At 46.4% G+C, this 18453-nt stretch overlaps 1 protein-coding gene across 1 annotated transcript in view; it reads right to left on the reverse strand.

Annotated features, from left to right (window-relative positions):
• LOC143133517 (neurocan core protein-like) overlaps window positions 1-18246 on the reverse strand; it is a 48579-nt gene extending 30333 nt beyond the window's left edge. The window contains exons 1-7 of the mRNA XM_076293280.1: window positions 18200-18246; window positions 17814-17878; window positions 7356-7766; window positions 4629-4803; window positions 3694-3821; window positions 2308-2604; window positions 1519-1695 (exon numbers count right to left, since the gene is read on the reverse strand). Of these exons, the coding sequence (XP_076149395.1) occupies window positions 1519-1695; window positions 2308-2604; window positions 3694-3821; window positions 4629-4803; window positions 7356-7766; window positions 17814-17878; window positions 18200-18246 (1300 nt within the window). The remainder of the gene's footprint in view (window positions 1-1518; window positions 1696-2307; window positions 2605-3693; window positions 3822-4628; window positions 4804-7355; window positions 7767-17813; window positions 17879-18199) is intronic.
• Window positions 18247-18453: the final 207 nt, after the last annotated feature.

The raw sequence follows: 18453 nt of genomic DNA on the forward strand, positions 1-18453 counted from the left end.
TGTGTGTATGCGTGCGTGTGTCTGTATGTACAGTATGTGAGTGTGTGTGTGTGTGTGTGTGTGTGTGTGTGTGTGTGTGTGTGTGTGTGTGTGTGTGTGTGTGTATGTGTGTGTGTGTGTGTGTGTGTGTGTGATTGTCGACACATCCCACAGTGCTGGGAGGATAGTCAGGCCATTAGAGGGTAGGGATGATTAAGCAAGACCCTGAACTGTTTCTGGGCACCACACACACACACACGCTCACACACACACACACACACACACACACACACACACACACACACACACACACACACACCCCAAATCCACACTCCCCCTCTCGCTCTTTCTCTCTTTACCATGACAAATTCTAGTATTCATCCCACATTCCTCTGACAGAAATGAAGCCTTGGAGCATTCACTTTAAAATGGAGAAAATGACACTTCACCTTTTCTGAAGAGTCACAGTCACACTAATACCAAATACTACTACTCCTTCAGCTTACTACAGCATTTGCCCAAGATGTTACATATTTGCTGTGTGTGTGAGTGCATGTGCGTGTATGTGTGTGTGTATGTGTATGTGTATGTGCATGTGCGTGTGCGTGAGTGTGAGTGTGCATGCCTGTGTGTGTGTGTGTGTGTGTGTGTGTGTGTGTGTGTGTGTGTGTGTGTGTGTGTGTGTGTGTGTGTGTGTGTGTGTGTGTGTGTGTGTGCATGCCTGTGTGTGTGTGTGTGTGTGTGTGTGTGTGTGTGTGTGTGTGTGTGTGTGTGTGTGTGTGTGGGTGCGTGCGTGTGGGCGTGCATGTGCGTGTCTTTGTGTTTTTGTGTATATTCATCCAAATCTCTGCAGGTGTCTATGAATTTGAACCAAACCAGTTTTTTTCAGGACACTTGAGTGCTTCTTTCCCCAAACTATTCCTCTAGGGCAGCGGTTCCCAAACTTTTTTCCCCGCGGACCACCTTCTACATCCTGACTCGGCTCGCGTACCCCCACCATCCAACACATAAAAAAGTAACTTATTCTATTGACGCATTCCAGGCATCGTTGTTTAATTAGCCGCCCTACATGATAACATAATCAAAATGTGCAACTGGTCTATGAGCTCTCACGTTAAAAAAAAACAGTGTGGAGAACCACATTAGAATGGTTAGGTAGCATCTCACTGCAGACCACGCACTGTGGCTTTGAGAAGTCTGTCTCCCAATCCACGTGAAGCCTATAGGCCTATATGCCTCATCATACTTTCGTTTTCTTCACGCAGTCTTTTCTGTCTCGTTCTTTCTTTTATCCCCCTGCGCTCCATCTCCACCTTCATTAGTCTGCCCCCCATCCCATTCCATTGTGTCCTGCTCTGTTTCTCTCGCTTCTCCTCTTCGATCGCTTTAATAATTAATTTAACGAATTAATCATTTTTAACTACTTTCCGCCATTGCCCTTTTCATCTCGCGTACCCCCTAGTGGCAGCTCGCGTACCACCGGGGGTACGCGTACCACAGTTTGGGAATCCCTGCTCTAGGGTGTGGGCTTGCTCTTACCAGCTGTGGCCTGCGTCTGCGTCTGCGTCTGTGTGTGTTGGGGGGGAACAGAGCCCGTCCTGGACTCCACGCTGCTCCCCGGCACCTGTGTCCCTCCGCGGCGGGGCTTCTCGGTGCTCAGCTTCCAGGGGATCAGCAGAGACGACACGATGTTGGTCAGAACATTGCGCGGCTTACCTAGAACCCAAGCACAGGCACAGGCACAGACGAGAGGTGTCAATAGACGTGCAGGGCCGAGGCATGGAAGATATCCCGATCATGAGGTGCCATTAGACCAGAGGCGGACATCCCGGGTTCAGAAAGTAAAAGTCCTGATCAAGTATTTGATCCAACCATTTAGTAAACCAGCTCATCCTAATTAGCAGCCAGGTAGATCAGATAATAAGTGATATCACCTGTGTTAAGTGCACAGGTAGAAAGAATATATGGTAGGACTTTTACTCTCTGGAACCGCCTCTGCATTAGAGTGTGTGTGTTGCAGAGGAGGGCAGGTAGAATGGCCCGCGGTGTGTGTTGTTTTGTTTCAGTGCTGTGTGCTGTCATAATCAAGATCATGCAGTTTAGTTCATCAGAGATGCAGTCCCAAATTGCATGATGACAGTCACAAAGCAATATCAAGGTTATAGCTTTTTCATTTCAGGCATTTTTATTGTGCACATTCCATCTGTATGAGATTGGAAAGATTTAAACAAAGCAAAACATGAACAACTGAACCACTTAGATAATACATAACGTCACAATATCGATATCAAAACGCATCTGGAGAAACAGAGGAACTGCTCTGCTGACCTCTGTAGCAGTAGAGATAGAGTGGGCCAGTGGCGTTGGGCTGGCCCATGGCAGCAGTGCTTGGGGCAGTGTGGTAGACCCCTGGCTCCTTCCCCTCCCCACAGCCCGGCCGAGGCTGGGTGACGGCGTAGCGGACGGTGCCGTCGGACAGCAGGCCTGGCTCACAGCTCTGCAGGCCGGCCCTCCACGCCAGCTGCAGCTGCCCCACCGTTGCCAGGAGAGAGCCATTGGACACGCAGTGGGCAGCAGCTTCAGGTAGCGACAGATTCTTGGGGGCGGAGGAGAGGAAGACCTCACCTGGAGATGAGGAAGGGGCTCCATTGAGATGAATGCTATATGAGTATGGCTGTGTTGTGCTTTTGTGTGTGTCTCTATTATACTCTACTTTGTTCCATTTAAATGTAGGTTAGCCATTACCCTGTAAATTGAAGGAGAATGTTCTAAGCTAACGTGTGTGAAATAAGAGAAATTGCATGAGAGAGTTGTGCAGAACTTGAAATCCCTGGGAAACCTATTAAATCTCAGTGATCCTACAGCCTCGTTAAATATGATTTAGTATGCTGGGTCTGATAGCTCACATTTTTTTCTAATAAAAAAACAGCAGTTTGCAGTATTGTGCATGGGAACAAAAGATAAGCTGAGAGATTGAGAATTGAGAGAAGTGTGTTGTGGTGGTGGTGGTGGTGTGTGTGTGTGTGTGTGTGTGTGTGTGTGTGTGTGTGTGTGTGTGTGTGTGTGTGTGTGTGTACTGTATGTGTGTGTGTGTGTGTATGTGTGTGTGTGTGTGTGTGTGTGTGTCAATGCACAAACGTGTTCCATGTTACCTTATGCCATTAAATGATAACCTTACACTGAAGCATTAGAAATGGGAAAAATATAAAAAATGTCATAGTGGCATAGTGTTATACATTCTATATATCTCTTTGTCTTCTTGTTTTCAGGAATAAAGTGGAAAGAACGCCTGCATATCTGCCATATGTGAAATATGTGCCATCAGCTGTCATAAATAATCACCGCACAAAATGACACATCTCAAGAGACATTTATATCACACCAACTGACAACTGGATTTTTTACACCCAACCTCAATCATATCAATATTCCAGTCTTATTACTATTATTGCTGTTCTTCACATTTATAAACATATAAAAATGCTCCATCAAGATCTGGTTCTTAAGACCATGACACATGACAGTATTTGATTCCAATATGGCTATTTTCTAGCCATAGGAAACTGCATCTTAGATATGTCATTAGTTTCAGTTGAGACATTCATGACCACAGCCCCCAGGAAAAGCTTTGATTCTCGCACCCCCCACTCCCATTGGCCAATGAGCTGGCAGTACACAGATCACAGAGAATGAGGGAAGAGCAAAAGATCTTGCCTTGCATCTCGGAGGCGAAGCAGTACACATCAAACATCTCTGTGGGGTTCCTCACCCCGTAACTCCTCACGCCCATATACAGCTCCTTGTGTCCATGGCAACCAAGCTCTGGCGACTGGATGGCGTACCTGTGGAGAACCAATGAAGTGCTTGATTCCTCTCAAGTCTCTGTGTATGTGTGTGTGTGTGTGCGTGTGTGTGTGTGTGTGTGTGTGTGTGTGTGTGTGTGTGTGTGTGTGTGTGTGTGTGTGTTTTGTGCAGCATGGGGGGACAAGTTAGCCTGGGGGATCAACGGCAGCCGAATTGCTGTTCGTTTATGCTAATTCAGCTACAGTTCTGGACCTTTGTTAAAGGGGAGTTTGCCAAAGCGGCTGTGCCATATGCGTCCTGGGGAATAAATAAATGCCCTCTCCTTTAAATGCCCTCTCCTTTTCCAAGATGCTCCTGCTGGCTGCCTACCAGGCCCTTTGCCTCGATGGTTAAAAAACACTCTCTCCAGCTGCGCTGCAGCCGTGCACGGTTGACTGGGAAATAAGAAGCTGTACACTTGGGGATGGTGGTCAATATCAGGGCAGCACAACTACTTCCCCTATTTGCCGTATTGTGTCATCTCCCAAATGGGAGCATCGAACATCGAATTGCACTTAATTTCGGTTTTACTACTGAGAGCATTTTCCTTATCACCCTGAGGACCAAGTACGCAGCCCTATCACCCTCTGAAGTAAGGGAGACTAAATACTTGTGGCTATGATACTAATGAAAATCTAAATCATACTCTTCCCCAAAAGGGGTTTTCACTCGACGAGGGACGACTTCCATGTAAAACCCTTTCTTCTCAAGACTTTTTTTAAATGAATATGTGATGCCCTAATTGTTTATCCAACCTGTCTTCATCAGACAGTTCAAAGTAGGACTTTTATCCAGATCCTCCTTACCTGACGGTCTGGTCAGAGAGCCAGCCTGCTGAGCAGCTGCCGTAGCCGGAGCGCTGGGCGGCGATGAGCTGGGCAGCCGAGGCCAGCTCTGCCCCGTTCTGTTGGCACGCACGCCGGGCGTCAGCAAAGGACAGGGCGTAGCTCTCGCCAGGCGCCTGGTAATGGAACAATGCACCTGCAGAGAAGGAGGACGTCAGAGGGTGCCGTGACACCTGTTCACCGCCAGCACCCCACGACACCTGACAGCACCTCTGCTCCAGCTCCACCTGGGAAACAAGCAGGTCCTCTGTGCCGCTCAACCTTCATCTAGCAGAGGTCAAGCTGCATTAACCCCCCCCCCCCAGCCCAACCACCACCACCTCTCATATCATCCACCCACAGTCACGATCAACAAGAGCTTTGTGTTTCTGCCAGAATATTTCTTCCAGATTTGTCCACACCTGTCCCAAGGCAGATAAACAAAGACTTGTTTCTAATTCATATTCTGCTCGCCACACGCACTGAGGAAATTTATTTCAGCCGGACACATGGGGCCATTACTCTTTTTCATTTCCCCAAATGTTGAGTTTTATTTTTTTTTGACATAAGGATTAAAGTCTGTCTAGAACAAGCGTAAAACATCCAGAGAGCCTCAACTTAGTTGGAAGTCCAAAGGTGAAGTATGTCTGGGTAACTGAGCCGACTGGGTTTATCATACACCTTGACTCTGAGGAAGACACAGTAGTGTGGACACAGCAAGTGATCAGTGCGCTCCATCTCCCTTTTCTGCACCTCGCGCACTGTTTGCACCTCTGCCTGTCAGCGTGCCCTCTCTGGCTCTTCCCTCTCCAAACCCTGCTCTCTTCTCTGAGACGTCCCTTTGTTTTTGTGGACCTCAGTCATATTTCATACAGCAGCCTCATCAGTGCCAAACCTGTCTGTGTCATTAGCATTCACATTCACATTCACATTCACATTCATCCTGTTTTAGACCTGCCTGCCCTGTGCACTCCACAGGAGCCCTGCACTGGTGTCTCAGCGAATAAACTTCACAGTGCACTACACAGGGCATCTGTCAATGGTGATCAATCAACAGCCACTAACTAAAAAGTTATGGGTAATTAAGCAATTAATGAGAAATTCAAATGAAATTGAAAAAGCGAAACAAATGGGGGGAAAATAGCAAAAAAATTAGGAAAACAGAATTAGTATATTATTGACAGATTTGATCGATGCCATTAGCCGTTGATTAATTCAGAGCGGCCGCACAGAATCTGAAATGAGGAAAGTGTCGACTGCAACTTTCCACCACTACTTATTAAGCCGGCCTCCAAGGTCACTATGAGACTAATGGGGTTTTCACATAACTTTACAATTTTATTTTCAAGGCGTTAATTAATTTTTCACACTGAATAATTTGTAGAGCTTGAAAGGCTACAATAGCTGCATGTAGCCATGGATAACGAGCTAAGAGATTCCCCGCACATTCATGTAGGGAATCAGGAAAACATATTACACACCTCAAGTGTCAGACAACAAGCAGCCCAGTATACAAACAACATTAGTTTCAGCATTAGTAGCAGCTTTTAAAAGTTTATAAGCAGTGCACTGTATTTCCTTGTTCCATGGTTTAGGTATTTATGCATTGTCTGTGAAAAGCAAAGCAGGCATTTAGTGATTGTCTACAAAAAAACTCATCACAAAGGCTCAAACATACTCCAAATGTAAGTAATTTCTTCTTGTTCTCACACTTAGACACTCTGGGCCAAATTAACGTTTTTGCACCCACTTCAGGCGTATTTGTTTCGCAACGTGTGTGTAAAATTATTGCGAGGTATGTACAAACAGGCCGCAATGATGTAAAAGCTCAAACTGCCTGTCGCGGGAGCTGAAAATGGCAGATTGCGTTTTTCATGTCATGCATATGCATTCATGGGAGGATCCAGGGGAAAGTGGGAGTTTAGCGTAAAAAGATGGGAGGGGAAGAGTAAAGAGCGCCTAATTATGTATTCCGCGGTATGTACAAAGACTGCTCCTGAAAGCGCACGTCTATTTTGCGCCTACATACTTCCGCCTTGTAAAAGCAGGTGTTAATCCAAATTGCAGTTCAATGCGTCAATAAGAGAATCTTCAAAGACAACAGAATCGCTATTTAGAGCACCAGTTTTGTAAGTCTTTGTACTATCAAAAGAAACATTACCTTTCGTTGGCCATTCGCCAATGTCTTACTTTAACTTTCACGTCATTCACTTAAACGTTCCTACTTGCTAGATTTGACCAATCTTCCATAGCCTACGTACACAAGTAGTTTGAGTAGAACTACTGATCTTCACTATCTCCCTGCTTGTTGACATCATGTATGGTATTATTGCATGATCGCTAAAGGTTTGATTCTTTATGTTCATAAATTATTTTCATTCAACTGCGCTTGTATGTAGGCGCTGCCATTCAGTTGTGGACGTTCGTAAATTGCGTTTATGGGCGGAGAAAGGCAGAAAAAGGCGCAGTTTACACTAAGGGTTGAACGATTGATAAATACGACAGAGACTTGGGTCTGACAGCGTTCGCAATCTACGGTTTGTCCATGACGCTGATAACGCTACGTTCACAAATGTACGTACATTTGGCCCTCTGCTTGATAGTTTTCACCCTAGATTGTCCAAGAGTCCTTGCAACAGAGATAAACCCCATAATTGATGGATTGCGTCCATGTCAGTATGCACACACACACATTCACATATCACTGACCTGTGACTTCCAGAGTGACAGTGTCCTGCTGGTACTGGTCATCCTCGGCGATGAGGCAGCGGAACTCCCCACTGTCATTGTAACGGAGCTTGGACACAAGCAGGGAGGCATTGCGGGCATCCCCGTTCAGTCCTGGCAGGCTGACGCGTCCAGTGAAGGCCTGGTGAACTCTGACCTCCCCCTCCCGCACGGTCAGGATGGTTCTCTCCAGGGGTGCCTGGCCCTCACGTGCCCAGCTGCGGGTCCAGCGGATCGGGGGCGGGGCGTGGCGGGAGCCCCTCTCCTGGCCAGGGGTGGACGCGGAGGGGAGGGACCAGAAGCAGGGCAAGAGAGCAGAGCTGGCCAATGGCTGCCTCGCTGGTGGATGGAACACTCTACGCAGGGTCACCAGCGAGTCAGCCTCACTCACGCCTACAGAGATAGACAGATGAACAGAGAGACAGAGAGAGGGATAGAGAGGGATAGAGAGAGAGAAGGAATGAAGAGAGAGAAGGAGAGAACAAAACAAGGAGAGAGAGAGATGCCCATTTAAGTTGACGGCAAGAGATCAGGAACCCAGAGGAAATAGACGGCAAGGGTGCAGAGGAGATGAGTAGAACAAAAAAAAGAGAGAAAGAAATGGACAGACAGAGAGGGAGAGGAAAGTGACTCATGCTCCCACTTTCAAATTGAATTGTCCAGTGCTGTGTCCTCCACAGTGACACCGGGTGACCTCTTGGAAACACAACACTTCCCACATGACAGTGCGGAGGCTCACTCTGAGGAGCCTTGGAGGGCTACTCCACCGATGGAGTGGTCAGGCAGCTACTCAGACCGCCAGAGGCGTCAAGAGTCCCAGACGGGCGGGGAGCGAGAGCTGCTGTGGAGAGGACTGGCGGGGAGCGTTCAGTCCGGAATGTGTGCCATGGAAAACTACCTGATGATATGGGACACCACATACACACACAGACATACTACTCCTGCAGTCTGGCGAGTACTCATAGAACAGATTCACATGCCTGCATGCTCACAATCTCTCTATCTCTCTCTCTCTCTCTCTCGCTCTTTCTCTCTCTCTCACACACACACACACACACACACACACACCCATATACACACACACACACACACACACACACAGACACACACACACGCACACACATACATACTGTACTACTCCTGCACTCTGGCGAGTACTCATGAAACATATTCATGCCTGCATGCTCACAATCTCTCTCTCTCTCTCTCCATCTCTCTCTCTCTCTCTCTCTCACACACACACACACACACACACACACGTGAGTGCACATGCACACGCACACACCCACACACCCCCACATAGACAATGTGCTACAGAGTGAGTGTTTGTGGTGTAGACAAACAGCTCAAAAACGAGAGAGTCTGCTCTGCACACACAATGATGTACAGCAAACAGCAGACAGCCACACTCAAGCGGCCTTCTCTAATGGGTGCAGTGGGATTGCTCAGAGTGCCCTCACTGGAGTTACAGCACACTGTGGTCTCCTGTTGCTGCCCACCCCTCCACTCCTTCGGCCCCGCATCTTCCTCTTCCCCCTCCCCCTATCCTTCCTCAGCCTCTCATCTATCACTCTCTCTATCACTCCCTTCTTTTCAGCTCTCTTTCTCACTCTGTATTCTTCTCCTAGGAGAAAGGCGAATAACAAGTAGTGACATTTCACAATTATTTTCAAGGTTTTGCCTCCATCGACATGCTGCTGACAAGTTTGCTTCCTTTTCAACTGTTCCTCCACCCCATCTCACCCACCCAGACACACACACACTTTCTCTTTGGTATTTATCAGTATTGTAATCTTTCAAATTCCCTTTTTTTATTCGGATCCTTTTCTTCCTTTTCTTCCAGTTTTCTTCCTCTACTCAATCAACCAAGTGCCCTTCACAACCACAGTGCTTCAGCTAACTGAGAAACAGACTCTGCCAAGTGACTCAGTGTGTGGTGAAGCTGTCACTGGACGACAAGTCCAGCAAAGATGGACAGAGATGTTGCAAATAGCAACACAGAACAGGCATCTCTTATGGATAATGAATGATTGCTGATTGAAGATTTGTGCAAAAGAGTTTCACACAGGTGTATCAGAGTTTCAGACTTGTAATGGAATGTAAAGGAATCTCTACCACCTGTAAAAAGATGTTTTCCTTTTGTTTAGCACGGGAAACCAATAGAGTTTGGGGACTTTGAATGACATCTGTGTTAACTGTTTTGCAAAAGGGTGTGAGAACTGTGTGAACCCAATGAAAACGTAGGAACACATTCGCAAGAGATGACTTGCAAAGAAAGTGTTCAGGAAGACCAAGTGGATCCCATTTTCCTTAAGCAGGTCAAAACAATCAAGAAAAACTAAATCTTCTTTGAGGTGTCGGCATCTATTTTACTTTATATTTCTATAAGGAGAAGATGATATATTAAAAAGGTTAACCTGAGTTTTTCTACGGCTCAGAATGTTTTTCTTGGTTGAAAAGTTCAGAAAGAGCTCTGGGGTCATTCTCTCTTTTGCCACTAATCAATGTAATAGTATGTGACACACACACACACACATAGGCCTACGCGCACACACACACACACATACACAAACACACATACAAACACAGACATACACACACACACACACACACACACACACACACACACACACAAACTGCAAAATGGAGAGAGCACATCTCTGTCTTTTATCTCCCCTCTTTGGACAGACTAGTAGCGTTGTGGGCAGACATCGAGAAGAGCAGCTCTGGACGGAGTATTAGCGGTGTGGGCAGACATCGAGAAGAGCAGCTCTGGACGGAGTATTAGCGGTGTGGGCAGACATCGAGAAGAGCAGCTCTGGACGGAGTATTAGCGGTGTGGGCAGACATCGAGAAGAGCAGCAGAGAGTGAGCCGAGTGATGTGGGGGCGCCTGCACGAGAGCAGCTATCAGGGAGCAGTAAAGAGGCCTGGCGCTAACAGCACTTTACTGTAAATAAGACCTTTCATATCATGAGGAGAGAAATAAAGCCGCTCCGATTACCATGACTACAGCTGTAAATGACCAATCCCCAGGCCAGGCCTGTTCCACTTCACAGGAACAGTAGGCCTATCTCCAGGAAAAGTACCAAGAGAAAAGTAGTATGATTGATGATGATGTCTCGATTGGAACTGTCTGCTCTCACAGATAGTAGTTTGACTAGTACAAGTACAAGAGCATAAGTACAAGTGCGTTTCTGCGGGTCAGGGGCGAAGTTGTAAAGCTGGTTCTCCCTAGGCCACAGATGGGATCACAACTAGATGTACCGCAGAGCGGTACAAAATATGACCGCCGCCCAGTCCAGCACATTTTTTCCACAAAAAGAAATCACGCTGAAAGGCCTATATGATTCTAACTGTCTCACTAAATTGCATTATCCACACTTAATTCTCACTGGTATCTGCTAGACAACAAGTCCCAAAACATGATTAGTTCATAGATTTCACATGTAAAATGCATTTTATACAACCCCACCTCCATCTTGCCTGTTCATAATTCTGAGAAATTCTTGATTGTTTGTGTTATGTTTATGTTTATGTTATGTGTGTGGGTGTGTGTGTGTGTGTGTGTGTGTGTGTGTGTGTGTGCGTGCTTGTGTGTGTGCCTGCGTATGTGCCTGTGCATGGAAGCGTACATATGTCTACTGTGTGAGTATATGTCATACGTATGATTACTGTGAATGTGTGTGTGTGCGTGTGTATCTGTTTGTGCACATGTGTGCACATGAAATGGGTTAACATGACCCCTGGAGGCAAATATACGGAAAAAAAATTGTCATCCTAGGCCCTACAGTTCTCAAGATATTCACAGAGAACTGTGTCTGGCCTACCCTCCTTTCGGGGGGTCCAGTCCAGCAGGGGGGCTACAGATCAAAACGAAAAATGACGGTTCCATGTTATCCATGTGGGGGTACATGCCCACCAAGTTTTGTGTACCCCGGTCTTTCAGTGTCCCGGGAATCCTTGTTGGTGTACGTCACTAAATGTACACATAAATTATTTTATTGTAAGGCCCCCCATGAACGAAAGTACACAAAACTTGGCATGCATTCGGAGGGTGTCATAATGATCCTACACTTTCAATTTCGTGCAGTTTTGACCTTGTCAGCCAGAGATATTTTGATGAAAACACCTAAATGTTTGCTTTTTAATTTTTAACTAGGTGGCGCTATACATGAAATAAGTGGTAATGGGATGGGTTGACATGGCCCCTTGAGATCAACATACAAAAAAAAGGTGGACCTCCTAGGCCCTACGGTTCTCGAGATATTCACAGAAAACTGTCTCCGGCCACCTACAGGCCAGTTGGTGTATAGTAACATAAATTAATTTATTGTGTGGCCCCCCATGAACGGAATTCCACGAAACTTGGCGTGCATTCAGAGGGTGTCATAATGATCCTACACTTCCAATTTCGTGCAGTTTTGACTATGTTAGGTCACAGATACCTGCGATTACAACACCTCATTTTTACTTTTTTGTGTTTAACTAGGTGGCGCTATACATGAAATGAGTGGTTATGGAATGGGTTGACATGGCCCCTTGAGATCAACTTACAAAAAAAACATGGTCCTCCTAAACCTTACGGTTCTCGAGATATTCACAGAAAACTGTGTCTGCCCTACCCTCCTTTCGGGGAGTGCAGTCCAGCGGGGGGGCTACAGATCAAAACGAAAAACGACGGTTCCATGCTATCCATATGGGGTTACATGCCCACCAAGTTTCGTCTACCCCGGTTTTTCAGTGTCCCGGGACTCATTGACGGAAATTTGGACATGCGAAAAAAAAAAAAAAAAAAAAAAAAAAAATCTGACTAAACCTATATGACCGCCGCTTCGCTGCGCGGCGGTCATAATAACTTAGAAGCTGTTATGTTAAGGTAACTTGCATCGTATGCCTTTAACACACATCAGTATACATTATATTTTATAGTACATAATGGGTGTTGATGTGTGGCATGTATTTTAGAAAAAAAGCCCCTGCTATCATTATGGATGCATAATGATAGTCATTTGCTTTTATGTCATTTGCTTTTATTTCATATGCCAGTGGTCACTGCTAAAACTCTTCATCTACATTTTGTATTCTCCCATGAGGATGAATCTGATATCCCCTGAATAATTATGACCGCCGCGCAGCGAAGCGGCGGTCATATAGGTTTAGTCAGATTTTTTTTTTTTTTTTTTTTTTTTTTTTTCTTTTTCGCATGCCCAAATTTCCGTCAATGAGTCCCGGGACACTGAAAGACCGGGGTACACGAAACTTGGTGGGCATGTAACCCCACATGGATAGCATGGAACCGTCGTTTTTCGTTTTGATCTGTAGCCCCCCCGCTGGACTGGACCCCCCGAAAGGAGGGTAGGGCAGACACAGTTTTCTGGGAATATCTCGAAAACCGTAGGGTTTAGGAGGACCATTTTTTTTTGTATGTTGATCTCAAGGGGCCATGTCAACCCATTCCATAACCACTCATTTCATGTATAGCGCCACCTAGTTAAACACAAAAAAGTAAAAATGAGGTGTTGTAATCGCAGGTATCTGTGACCTAACTTAGTCAAAACTGCACGAAATTGGAAGTGTAGGATCATTATGACACCCTCTGAATGCACGCCAAGTTTCGTGGAATTCCGTTCATGGGGGGCCACACAATAAATTCATTTATGTTACTATACACCAACTGGCCTGTAGGTGGCCGGAGACAGTTTTCTGTGAATATCTCGAGAACCGTAGGGCCTAGGAGGTCCACCTTTTTTTTGTATATTGATCTCAAGGGGCCATGTCAACCCATCCCATTACCACTTATTTCATGTATAGCGCCACCTAGTTAAAAATTAAAAAGCAAAAAATTAGCTGTTTTCATCACAATATCTCTGGCTGACATGGTCAAAACTGCACGAAATTGAAAGTGTAGGATCATTATGACACCCTCCGAATGCATGCCAAGTTTTGTGTACTTTCGTTCATGGGGGGCCTTACAATAAAATAATTTATGTGTACATTTAGTGACGTACACCAACAAGGATTCCCGGGACACTGAAAGACCGGGGTACACAAAACTTGGTGGGCATGTACCCCCACATGGATAGCATGGAACCGTCATTTTTCGTTTTGATCTGTAGCCCCCCCGCTGGACTGGACCCCCCGAAAGGAGGGTAGGCCAGACACAGTTCTCTGTGAATATCTTGAGAACTGTAGGGCCTAGGATGACCATTTTTTTCCGTATGTTTGCCTCCAGGGGTCATGTTAACCCATTTCATGTGCACACATGTGCACAAACAGATATACACACACACACACATACATTCACAGTAATCATACGTATGACACATACTCACACAATAGACATATGTACGCTTGCATGCACAGACACATACGCAGGCACACACACAAGCACGCACACACACACACAAGCACACACACACACACACACACACACACATAACATAAACATAACACAAACAATCAAGAATTTCTCAGAATTATGAACAGGCAAGATGGAGGTGGGGTTGTATAAAATGAATTTTACATGTGAAAATCTATGAACTAATCATGTTTTGGTACTTGTTGTCTAGCAGATACCAGTGAGAATTGAGTGTGGATAATGCAATTTAGTGAGACAGTTAGAATCATATAGGCCTTTCAGCGTGATTTCTTTTTGTGGAAAAAATGTGCTGGACTGGGCGGCGGTCATATTTTGTACCGCTCTGCGGTACATCTAGTTCTCTAATATTCTGTAGGGAATAAGAGCAAGTACTTCTTTACTTGGCACCACAGAAACCCCTTAAAAAGCCCTTCTAAGCCAATGAGGTTTTCCTCCTAAGCCACTTCTTTCTTAACACAGACTCACGTCTTAAAATCTGCTAAAAGATCACAGACTCTACTGCTTTTCAGATGAACTATTTCATTTACAGATCTGCCGCTTCCTCCCTCTGCTGTCCCTCATCATTGTGCACTTTCTCACTCTCTGATCAATCTGTGGAACTGGGAGGGAGTCATTTAACTGCCACTGTTTAAAGCACCACGGCTCTGAATAGAGTGAAAAAGAGCCCCTGAGAGAGAGAGAGAGAGAGAGAGAGAGAGAGAGAGAGAGAGAGCCACCGTGTTTGAGTAATGGATCAGAGTGACTGGGCTCCCCAGGAAAAGAGAAATCACATCTGCATTTAGATGGGAATCCTTTCACACCATGTCTAAGCCCTCCCACACAAACACACACACACACACACACACACACACACACACACACACACACACACAAAAGAACACACTCACACAAATATAAAGACACCAGTTCCCTGGTCCCTTGGGAGTGTCCTTTGTTGGGAAACACACACCTCACACTCCCCTCTCAATGAAATGGAAAAGAGTACTGGTAGTGAGTGAGTGACACACACAGACACACACACACACACACACACACACACACACAAACACCTACTCTCCAACATAGATAGAGATACAGACACATACATCCATTAGAGCTTCACCCACAGTATAAAGCATTGACACTAAGGATGTTATGAAAACCTTACTCCATGATCATACAAGGGCACGGGCAGCAATATTGGTACAAATGGATTTTATCCATGGAAATCCAGGGTAAGTAAAAATGTATATGTGTGTGTTTGTGTGCATACGTGTGTTTGTGTGTGTGTGTGCGTGAGAGAGAGAGATAGATAGAGAGGGAGAGAGAGAGAGAGAGAGAGAGAGAGAGAGAGAGAGGGAGCAACTGGTTCAGTCAGCTGGCCTCTCCTCACCTGTAATGAGCTTATTAATGACTATGCTTCCTCATTCAGACACCATGTTCCGCTCCCCGCTGCACCTAAATTCAATTAATCTCACACACAATGATAGCCATCCCCGCCCACTGACACACACACACACACACACACACACACACACACACACACACACACACACACACACAACACTACTGAATAAAACATACAGACAGATAAACTCACAGAGACACAGACACATACACACACACACACACACACACACACACACACTTAAAGCCCATAAGCTCAGAGACCACTGCAGCATGGGAAATCTTACTAGTTTTACATGTACATGAATACTGACTCACATGCACCACCAGCTTACACACAGACACACACACACACACACACACACATACACACACACATACACACTCACACATCCATGAAATGCAGCACAAAAACATGCTGGTATGGTATTGATTTTCTATACTCAATTTGGACATTATCTCTCTCTGCTAAACCTCACAACCCCCTAGCAAATGGTACACTTGGAAAACACACACACACACACACACACACACACACACAAATAGTAGTAATTCATACAGAGACACATATATGCACACACATACACAGTGCCCTTCTGACAGGTGCCATCTCCATGGCAACGGCAGCTCAGTAGCCGTGGTGATAAGCAGAGCGAACTGGGTGAGGATGATGATGGTGTAACCTGTGAAGGACCTGTAAGGGGCTGCAGCTGTGCATGAGAGAGAGAGAGAGAGATAGGGGACAGAGATGGGAGAAAATGGTATGGAAAATAGAGGGGGGCAGGGCTGAGATGGAGACCAGAGGATAGAAATGAAAGGTGAAGATTTCCTAAGGAGCAGCCATCAATGTCTGCACACATAATTGAGCCTCCACCCTTGCAGGCAAATACAGATGATAATAAAGTAAGGCTTTCATTTCATGATGCCATCATTAAGTGAGTGAGTGAGTGAGTGAGTGAGTGAGTGAGTGAGTGAGTGAGTGAGTGAGTGTGTGTGTGTGTGTGTGTGTGTGTGTGTGTGTGTGTGTGTGTATGAGCATGCGTGCATGATGCATGTGTGGTATCTGTTATCTGAGATAAAGTCTGAGAATAGGTTCAATTTCCTTCTGTCTTCCTTTCCCTCGTCTCTTTAATTTCCTAATACACACAACAAAAGAAACTCCTGTCCTTCAACCACGCGCACACACACGCACACGCACACACACACACACACACACACACAGAGACGTGCAGACACACAGACCACACACACTGTCTAGCTCTTCTCCTAACCAGGCCTGTATCAAGGGGATCATTTGTTCATCGACTGCAGATACACACTACTTACCATGTTGCTTCAGCAAAGGCTTGCAGTGAAATAAGAGACACTGTGGTCACGCCAGTGTGTGTGCAGGACAGCACATTAACAAACATACATTTCCACCTGTCTTTCATTGAACTTCCTCTGAACATCCTGTGGGCCCTGCAAGGACCAGACTAAGGGCCGCGATGCTGTACGTGTCCAGGCCGACCCAACAGCACCACGGGACACCTCCTCCGCACAAGTCCGCCCCGCCCACCACCACCGCCATTCAGCAGGAGCACACAAAGCCCTCCCCCGCCAGCCTCCACTAAGTCCAGGGCCTCAATGCCCCTCAGCAACCACCGCCCCCCCCTCCCCCATCACCCAGGGCCTGACTCACTGGAGCAGATGAACAGCATCCCCCCCCACTACGCTGCAAGGCCATTGTATGGAGCGGAGCAGTGAGCCCAGCGTTCCCATACTGTAGGCACACAGAGGAGCGTCGCGGCCGCGGCCTGGGAATGGCAGGCAGGACGTGCTCCACACGACTCCCCTGACGCTGGCCCTACGCAGGGCACAGATCACAGGGACAGCTGAATGGATCTGGGGGATTCGCAGTGGACGTTTTAGAGACGGGAATGGTGAATGCTGAATGGTAGGGTTTGTCAGGAAAAGTAACAGCCACTGAAAGCCTACAGTGCCCCCCTGGATGGGTTGGCGGCGGAAGACGTTGTGAATGTGTGTGGCTTTGACAGGATGTGGCTTTTCAGCTGTCAGAAGGACCTGAAAAGCGTCTCGTGTGGGCTGCACTGAGGGTGCTTGTGTGTGTTGCTGTGTGACACATGAATGGCATATGTATGTATGGCCCATTACATTGCTAAATTGCACACATCCCCCTTCTAGCACATAACAATTTGACATAAATATACCGTACATGAGGCATGTATGCATTTTGCATGTTCTAATCTACTATGCACACAGCATGTTCCTTTCCTATACCAACACTACAACTAAGATGTACAGCTATACAGAACACATTTTAGTACATTATAAATTCATTAGCATGCATTAATTATGTACTACAGCTATGCCGTGGTAATATTAACTGTGCTTTGTTATGGATTTGCACCAAGTGCAAATAATTCATTTTAAAATACTACAGTATATACAACATGAGGCATAAAGCTCCAATAGCTCCAGTTGACCCTGTGCATTCTCCACACTTTTGACAGTGTGCAGAGGGAGCCTGGTGCTCAGGATGCTTCGGGGCTTTCTGGAGACTCTGGGCTCAGTGTTAGTGGCCAGCGTGGTGTGTTAGTGGGCAGTGCGGGGCAGAGGGTTAGGGGAGGAGTGTGTGGTGGTTTGGGAGCTCAGCAGTGCAGAGATACTCACCGCTGCCTATGGAGAGCAACAGCAGCACGGACAGCCCAGCCGCAGGGAGAACACTCATCCTGACCCTGCAGACACACGGAGACACAGACACAGACACAGAGAGAGAGAGAGAGAGACAATGAGCACATGAGGAGAGTGGGAGGCGAGAACTGAGAGGAATCCAGCAGTTATTAGTGTGAGACAGGAGACGGGCACAGGCAGGCAGGGAGCCAGAGAGAGATACCACGGGGTCGCGAGGGAGAGAAGTCTTATCAGAGAACTGCAGAATAACCACAGCTCACGTACAGTACAGCAGAACATGGACCCACAGACCATCTCATCTCCAAATGTTGGGCGTTATCAATACAAACAGCTCATGGAATTAACCAGTTGGGATGGAACCTCACCATTCCCCATCGTCCATTACTGTAACTATCTCCTCACTGACCTCCATACCGGTCCAGTGTCAAGGGCAGGGGATGGGGTGGTGGGCTTCTCTGCTGTTAAACCTCATGCAAATGAACGCAACTTTTTCATTTCAATAGGGCATAATAGCTATTTAATGTATTGTTTTGCTTAGGAGTCGGGATAGGTGTTAGATAAGATAACTATGGATAACATAGTCTACCCTCAGGTTCAGCAAATTCAGTTGTTGATCAAC

The sequence above is a fragment of the Alosa pseudoharengus genome, unplaced genomic scaffold (genome assembly GCF_046254945.1).
Source record: "Alosa pseudoharengus isolate Yale_2024_CS ecotype anadromous, Long Island Sound unplaced genomic scaffold, YU_APseudo_1.1 YU_APseudo_1.1_scf_2, whole genome shotgun sequence".
In the NCBI taxonomy this organism is placed as follows: Eukaryota; Metazoa; Chordata; class Actinopteri; order Clupeiformes; family Clupeidae; genus Alosa; species Alosa pseudoharengus.